Below are 8873 nucleotides of genomic sequence, written 5' to 3' on the forward strand. Positions count from 1 at the left end.
ACGATAGTGATTATTTATGCTCACATAACCTTGTTCGTGACGATGGTGACTACTTATGCTCACATAACCTTGTTCGTGACGATAGTGATTATTTATGCTCACATAACCTTGTTCGTGACGATGGTGACTATTTATGCTCACATAACCTTGTTCGTGACGATGGTGATTATTTATGCTCACATAACCTTGTTCGTGACGATGGTGACTATTTATGCTTACATGGCCTTGTTCGTGACGATGGTGATTATTTATGCTCACATAACCTTGTTCGTGACGATGGTGACTATTTATGCTCACATGGCCTTGTTCGTGACGATGGTGATTATTTATGCTCACATAGCCTTGTTCGTGACGATGGTCACTATTTATGCTCACATAACCTTGTTCGTGACGATGGTGATTATTTATGCTCCAATAACCTTGTTCGTGACGATGGTGATTATTTATGCTCACATAACCTTGTTCGTGACGATGGTGACTATTTATGCTCACATGGCCTTGTTCGTGACGATGGTGATTATTTATGCTCACATAACCTTGTTCGTGACGATGGTGACTATTTATGCTCACATAACCTTGTTCGTGACGATGGTGATTATTTATGCTCACATAACCTTGTTCGTGACGATGGTGATTATTTATGCTCACATAACCTTGTTCGTGACGATGGCTACTATTTATGCTCACATGGCATTGTTCGTGACGATGGTGATTCTTTATGCTCACATAGCCTTGTTCGCGACGATAGTGATTATTTATGCTCACATAACCATGTTCGTGACGATGGTGATTATTTATGCTCACATAACCTTGTTCGTGACGATGGTGATTATTTATGCTCACATAGCCTTGTTCGTGACGATGGTGATTATGTATGCTCACATAGCCTTGTTCGTGACGATGGTGATTATTTATGCTCACATAACCTTGTTCGTGACGATGGTGATTATTTATGCTCCAATATCCTTGTTCGTGACGATAGTGATTATTTATGCTCACATAACCTTGTTCGTGACGATGGTGATTATTTATGCTCACATAACCTTGTTCGTGACGATGGCTACTATTTATGCTCACATGGCATTGTTCGTGACGATGGTGATTATTTATGCTCACATAGCCTTGTTCGTGACGATGGTGATTATTTATGCTCACATAACCATGTTCGTGACGATGGTGATTATTTATGCTCACATAGCCTTGTTCGTGACGATGGTGATTATTTATGCTCACATAACCTTATTCGTGACGATAGTGATTATGTATGCTCACATAGCCTTGTTCGTGACGATGGTGATTATTTATGCTCACATAGCCATGTTTGTGACGATGGTGACTATTTATGCTCACATAGCCTTGTTCGTGACGATGGTGACTATTTATGCTCTCATAACCTTGTTCGTGACGATGGTGATTGTTATGTCAATTATTGCTGACACATTTTCAGCATGATCTACGTAATCTATGATTGCATGACAAAACATGTATTGGCCACATTAAGGCTTTTATTACATGGCGGTGTTTCTTTTAACTGAGCATCATATTTCAAAAAATGTGTCACAAAAGTGAATTCTTACAACATGATACTACACTCTCCCAAACAAGAAACGCATAAGTGATATGGATATGTGAAATTGCAAATATTTTTCAAAATTAGTTTTTGATTGTTATATTTTCGCCATTGTATTTTGGTTTGTGTATACGGGACGAATGCACAGCGCAAAAACGCATCTTCGGGAACTTCAATGCACGTTTACGTTCGAAAGTGAAAACTTGCATGAAAGTGTCATGGTGAACAAGTGGTTCGCAATATGCTCGTGCAGTTCTGAGGAATATTGAACAGGGTCATTGCCTATATAAGGCCGTTTTGCTTTTCGACGGTCACTGGCATTTTTTAGCTTAAGGAAAGAATATCGTTATGTTGCGACTCACTGCTGTAAATCGAAACATTCTGCCATTGCACGTCACCTACGACGTAAATAAATGTTCACCAGAGTACCATCAGTCGTACATTGGACCGATATCAACAAACCATTTCTTCGAAAGAGCGATCTCGAAGTGGTAGACCTCGGATTACCAATGCAGCGCAGGAAAGGTACATCCGGGTACTTCATTTCCGGAATCGAACTGTCACAGCAATTGCAAGTGCAGTGCCTAGTTTGAGAGGAATGTCGGCGAAAACCATTCGTAGTCAATTACTAGTTGACTCTACTTTGGCCCTTTTCTGCGACGACTACATCGACGTCGGAGGGTCCAGTGGTGCAATAACGTACATGTTAACAAACATGATCTTTTATACTGTGTAATTTGGCTGCAACTGGTCCAGAATTTATTCAAATTTAATTTAATCAAAGTTAGCAGATTAACTTATGACACATCTTTATGTGTTATTCAGAATGGACATCTCACTGAATTCTTCACAAATCAACGGGGTTGTAGGGAACTCTTATGAGTTATTTATGCTTGCTCTTTGAAAAACATAATTTCAAAAGTTGATAATTATTTACGGATATTGAAAGATATATTCCCCACTGAAAAATTCATTTCCAGAAGAAACAATAAGTTTGAAATCTTCTCAACCAAATGGCTTCCTCTCATCCCTGTATTTAATTTTAAATAACTAATTAACCAAAACATATTGCTGTTGATATTTATATTTAATGTATCATATCTCTGTTGAGCCCACAAGCTGTTATTTATACCAATGTGCATGTATATATTCTTTAATATGCTTGTATTCAGCGTATTGGAAACAATAGAAAAAACGTTAGCAGATTATATTCATGAAAAACTATACCTTTGCGTTTCATTTTTAGGAGAGTATATTACAATGAACTCTTAAAACACAGTTATAGTATGCAATATACGACGTACAACAAGTATCAGTTTACCAAGGATAATGTATGTTATACATGGTGTCCCAAATGCCAGTTTATCAAGGATAGTGTCAAATACAGTTTAGGTGGCCATTTGCTCTGAAGCGTCTTTGTAAATTCGTTTCACTTAGTACAGAGCACACAAGGAACAAAGTACCCACTTTTGTACGGGGGACAAGGCAGAGCTCCACACTGACTCTCGACATTGAACAACCAACGTCCGTCATGGCTTTGGTAGCCGCCTTCAATGGCGGCTGGTTCTGAATCAAGACAAATATGCTCAGAATTCCCCTTATCATCGTGTTTTGGACCAACCAGAAATCCCCAATACTCCGTGTTCCAACCTTCCATACACTCGTGTCTTCCAGGAACCAAGATGCTTGATGTTCCGGTGGCACTTATGCAAACAGCGCATGGAGCGTCCTGGTTCGTGAGATCCGTTTTCCAGATCCCTTCGTACTCTGCTCCGTACAGAAAATTGTGCAAACTCGTGTTTCTGGCGAAGGTTCTGTCAAACTGCGGCTCGGGATGAGTGCACAGGATATTGGAACCCGCTCCAACATGGGAATGATGCCCTCCAACCATGAAACCTGAAACACGTCACATCATACAAATATTATGGAGAAACACATCACATCATACAAATAATGTAGAGAGTATTCTTCAAATCGAGTAAAGATTGCAGTTCTATCTCAATAACCTGTTGGTACCCATTCATTTATTTGACTTTCCCGCGCGTGGGCAGGCATCTTATTGTTAACTTCCTCAAGGAAGTTGACCTGTATCATAAATTGTAACTATGTAATGTGAATATATATATGTTTGTAAAATAAAACTCATTTGGACATTGGACTTAAAATGTTCAGGAATGCAAACTTGATCTCGTCACTATATGGCTGGAACAGTGCCGATGTGACGTTAAGCCCAACTCAACTCAACTCAACTCAACTCAACTCAACTCATGTATGTAACAACCAGAAAGAGCAAACCGCCATCTCATGTTGTGATGATGTTCAAGGCAACCATTGGACGCCGGAACTCGGGTCTAAATCCCTGAGACTCATCCAGTGCTGCCACACGTTAAGAATATTGCTTACAAACTATCTTAATCCAGCCTCCGGTGCAGATACACATGAACAGATTCATATGTTGTTGATAATAAATCATTGACTTCAAACACTGAATACTGACACCCTTTGTGAACATAGAAAACAATTCTCGTGCTGTAAAATCTCAAAAGATAAGGGCCCCGTTTCACATAGCGATCGTAGCGCTAAGGGATCGTAACCCCTATACTTTAACATAGACTTACGACAGTCGTAGCACTACGATCGCTTTGTGAAACGAGTTTTAGAATGCACCGATCACTACAACCTTCAGATGCTGAGCTGTTTCACATTAAATGATTGTTCATAATAACAAAATGAGTTCACTAGCCATGTGCGATATCACCCCACACCAAGGCACTACCGCCACTGCCGCACAGTCAATCCCTGTTGTTGCCCAGACAGCTCCCAGTCCATGACAACCACAGAAAGTGTTAGGTAAACATCCGTCTCAGGGCACCTTGCTTTCAAGCAAGGCGCATAGTGCCGGTATTTAAAGGTATTCATTTTGGTTATCGTACAGTGTTTTTTGACCGAAACACAGTTTTCGATTTACTAAACATTCGTGCCATTTGAAACACTGAGGTCTATTTAAGAAGCATTTTAAGCATGTGCTTAGTTCAACTGTGAGTTCACATAATAGCGCATATTTATGTGTGCACCAGAAACAGAAATATGCGATTTGACGTTGGGTTTAGATGCTGTATCTACCGTGTTGTACAAAGATGGATGCGACAAAACCCTTTCCACATCCTACAAGAAATCCATGCTAAAAGTCGACTGTACAATTGTGACTTTATCATGAGTATATGATAGTTTCAGCAGTATCACAGCAGTACGATGTAAGTAGATAGGTACATCTAAACGACAGCTACACTCAAACCATCTGATCCCTGGTATTTTGTGGGAAGTATATGTTTTAATTCTTACCACTGTAAGCAAGATAGGATCCTTCCGGGCACATGTCATGTCCCCATCGTGTGTAGATTGCACCACCTGCAAACCAATAAAACAACGTTAGGCATAATCTTGCATACATGTATATACAAATAGAACAATATTAAGTATATACTTGCATATAAAACCATAACGGCGTGAGTGACTTTAGTTTTACGACGCTTTTAGAAATATTCCAGCAATATCACGGCGGGGGACACAAGAAATGGGCTTCACACATTGTGCCCATGTGGGGAATCGAACCCGGGTCTTCGGCGTAACGAGCGAACGCTTTAACCACTTGGCTACTCCACCGCCCTATAAACCAATAAAACAACATTAGGTATATATTTGATATAAACCAATCAAGCAGCATTAAGTATTTACTAAGTGTATATTAAGTACATAAACCAATATAACAACGTTGGGTATATAACTGTATATAAACCTATAGAGAAACATTAAGTATATACTTGATATAAACCAATAAAGCAACATAAAGTATTTACTTGTACATAAACCAAAAAGGGAAACGGTAGGTATATAAATCAATAAAGCAAAACATTGGTTATATCCTTTTACCGTGTCCGGCTTGGAAGTGGCTATCTGCAAGATGCGACTAACGATATCGGGTTCTGAGACTTGTTCCAAAACTATTTCCATAAACATATGAATGAGTGAGTGAGTTTAGCTTTACGCCGCACTCAGCAATATTCCAGCTATATGGCGGCGGTCTGGAAATAATCTAGTATGGACCAGACAATCCAGTGATCAACAGCATGAGCATCGATCTGCGCAATTGGGAACCGATGACATGTGTCAACCAAGTCAGCGACCCTGACCACCCAATCCCGTTAGTCGCCTCTTACGACAAGCATGGGTTACGGAAGATCAATATTCTAACCCGTACCTTCACGGGTCCATAAACATATGAAATGTGAGTTTTCGTCGAACGAATTCAAATAGATCCAACGTCATATATTACCATTATCATTCCATTCTGGTGCCATCTTTCGCAAACACATGCAAGGGAAAGTCAATTCGTCAATTAGAATTGTGGCTGGTGTCTTGTGTCTATTGCCGATCCTTTAATGTAAAAGCGACGAAACCAATTCCATATTCTTTAGAGCTGTCCGCTAATAAGATTCACTTTTACGAGTCTGTCTGTATCATTGGCAATTGTTAATTCAAATAGCAATGATTTCAGGTGACCGCTTTCATATCTGAAATGTTCTCTTCATTTCCACAATAAAAATATTTAGATAACTTTACTTAGGACTCGAATGTAATCTTGTTCAAACAACTTTCATATTGGGACTTTTAAGACAAAACGTGTGCACTTTGATTTAAAAGCACCAATCTAGGGACGCTTATTTATTGAACCATTCCGAAAATTTCAAATTGGCGGTCATCTTGGTTTGCTGCCACTAGGGGGCCACAGCTGAGCTGGATGCATGTCCAACAATGTTTGCAATTGTTCGATTTATAAGTATGCCAAGTTGGGTGCTTTTACCCAAAGTGCACAATTTTGACAAAACCCTGCCTTAACCGCCCACCTACAAAGCCAGAAGCTGCAGGACTATTGCTCACCATGAAGGATTGCGAAAAGTCTTGTGGGAGCGTTTCTCTCTTTACCTATAGCTAAGACCCCGAGGACGTAATGTCAGAGATTTGTACCTACCATGTTTAGTTTTGTTGTCCCAATGTCCACCCTCCACACTCATCATGTGACGCAACCGGATCTCAGCGCTGTTCATCAGTCTCACGTTCTCACTAAATATGGCCGACATTGCCCCCATCCGCTCTGTCAGGTTCTCCGCCATTGCTTGCATATCCTGCAAATTGGTCTTCATTTCAGTTGCACTCGGAGCGGTTGAAACTGACGCCACCATGATGCAGACAACCATGAACGCCAGAAATCTACAGAAACACGCCATCATGAGTTTTACCAACGCCAACTACAGACGATGATAGTCAGAACTGTTTGCAAGGGGCACATGTATTCCATAGCCCAAACATGTGGGGATGGGTTCACTATACACTATACGCAGATGATGCCACTTAAACAGGGATAGGGATGTGATATAATTCATCTCATTTATCACTGATGCCCGTAGTTCTCTCATGTGCCAGAGATGATCAAATGGACATGCATGCTGTTTCTGATAGAACTCAGTGGTAAACATGACATCAATGTACTTTGGAAGAATTAGATAAAGACGATAAATTGTCGACTGGCAGTTCTCATCTAGTTGAGAATGTAAGAAATGAAATATGTATCTGAACACACATACTGTCCAGTCATCTGAGCAAATGAGATCACGGTAAATACATAGGCCTGTATGTTTTTTTGTCTCCTTATATATTTAGTGCGCCCGTACATCTATAATGAACAACCTCCAATATTAAATGGCCATGTTTGACAAACTCGGTCGATGTATAACATGAAAAGTCTAATATTAAATTCAGTACTTGACACAACATTAAAAGTCCTCAGTACTTGTGAAAACAGTGCAATATCCTATTACACAAAATATTCACAATCAGAATTGTCACCGTGGTGGTAAGTGAGAGATGAGGGTTAAACAGCATTTCAATTTCATCACGGTCTGTCAAACAGATATGTGAGGACAGCTCCGGTTGATGTGGGTCACGGCAAACCGGGACTCGAACCCACGAAAACAGGTTTCAGATATGCTCAAGGGTCTCAATGGTGCACAGGGAATTGCGGTTCCTTAGAGGATAAGGCCACTGGTTCATTCTTCACGGTTGTAGGAGTTGCAGCAGTAGACGTAGTAGTAGAAGGAGAGGTAGTAGTAGACTAAGTAGTAGTAGTAGTAGCTGCAGCCATAGTAGACGTAGTGGACGTAGTAGTTGAGTGAGTGAGTGAGTTGGGTTTTACGCCGCTTTTAGCAATGTTCCAGAAATATCACGGCGGGGGACACCAGAAATGGGCTTCACACATTGTACCCATGTGGGGAATCGAACCCGGGCCTTCGGCGTGACGAGCCAACGCTTTAACCACTAGGCTATCCCACCGCCCCGGACGTAGTTAATGAAGTAGAGAGCGTGAGTAATAGACGTAGTAGTAGACGTAGTAGTAGTAGTAGTAGTAGTAGTAGTAGTAGTAGTAGTAGCAGCAAACATTGTAGGCGTAGTGGACGTAGTAGAAGTTGAAGTAGAGTGAGTGAGTAGTAGACGTTACGGTAGTAGTAGTAGCTTTGTAGTAGTAGTAGTCGTAGTAGTAGCTTTGTTGTAGTGGTAGTAGTAGTAGTAATTTTGTAGTAGTAGTAGTAGTAGTAATTTTGTAGTAGTAGTAGTAGTAGTAAGGGGAGCAGCAGTAGTAGTAGTAATAGGGGGAGTAGCAGTAGTTGTATATACGTAATAGAATATTAGTAGGTTCAGCGGGTAACTGAAACTGGTTGTTGACATTAGGACTGGATTCCTCACCAATATTGAATCTGCAGTACTCCGAAGTTCTCATGTCCTTCCTGGCATGGATATTGACATCAGTATCATATCTTATCCCATCTCTCGTCATGCTGGCCACAGGTCACCCATGACGTCATCTGCAGGATCCAATCTCCGTGTCACTGCTCACAGTCTTGCCTTTCACTTCAACAGAGCTTACTTCAGTGATAACTCTGCATTGTTTATAAACACTACGTTTTTTCGTAAACAATGTTACACGAATACACTCATACCGCTAAAAGAAATATCATCTCCAAGAAATTGATATATGTTATGATGTACATGTATATGATACATGCAAAAGATGTATCCATTCACCCAATTTTATGTGTCAAGAACGAAATACTCGATTAAAAACACATGTACCACGTGCTTCCATGATTTGAATGGTCAGTATATTTTTGAAAACTGGACAGTTAGCTGTAACTTATTTCCCATCTTCACCATCTTATTATAATTAGAAGCGGTGTGATAGCCTAGTGGT

At 40.3% G+C, this 8873-nt stretch overlaps 1 protein-coding gene across 1 annotated transcript; it reads right to left on the reverse strand.

The window, feature by feature from the left end:
* Positions 1-2642: 2642 nt before the first annotated feature.
* Positions 2643-6861, reverse strand: LOC124289275. The gene is made up of 3 exons (XM_046725885.1): positions 6600-6861; positions 4913-4978; positions 2643-3466 (listed from the first exon to the last, which is right to left on the reverse strand). Exons 1-3 carry the CDS (start codon positions 6856-6858, stop codon positions 3000-3002), a joined length of 792 nt encoding a protein of 263 aa, XP_046581841.1. The 5' UTR covers positions 6859-6861; the 3' UTR covers positions 2643-2999.
* Between the last annotated feature and the right edge of the window lie 2012 nt (positions 6862-8873).

This window comes from Haliotis rubra, unplaced genomic scaffold (genome assembly GCF_003918875.1).
Source record: "Haliotis rubra isolate DU_JTF1 unplaced genomic scaffold, ASM391887v1 Scf438, whole genome shotgun sequence".
Lineage (NCBI taxonomy): Eukaryota > Metazoa > Mollusca > Gastropoda > Lepetellida > Haliotidae > Haliotis > Haliotis rubra.

Bases quoted from the DNA above. Each gene is read 5' to 3' on its own strand.
- LOC124289275 (XM_046725885.1), bottom strand. From the start codon at position 6,858: ATGATGGCGTGTTTCTGTAGATTTCTGGCGTTCATGGTTGTCTGCATC. The intron at 4,979-6,599 runs GTAGGTACAAAT...ATTGGTTTGCAG, and splicing joins GGACAACAAAACTAAACATG to GTGGTGCAATCTACACACGA. The intron at 3,467-4,912 runs GTAAGAATTAAA...GACGTGTTTCAG, and splicing joins ATCCTATCTTGCTTACAGTG to GTTTCATGGTTGGAGGGCAT.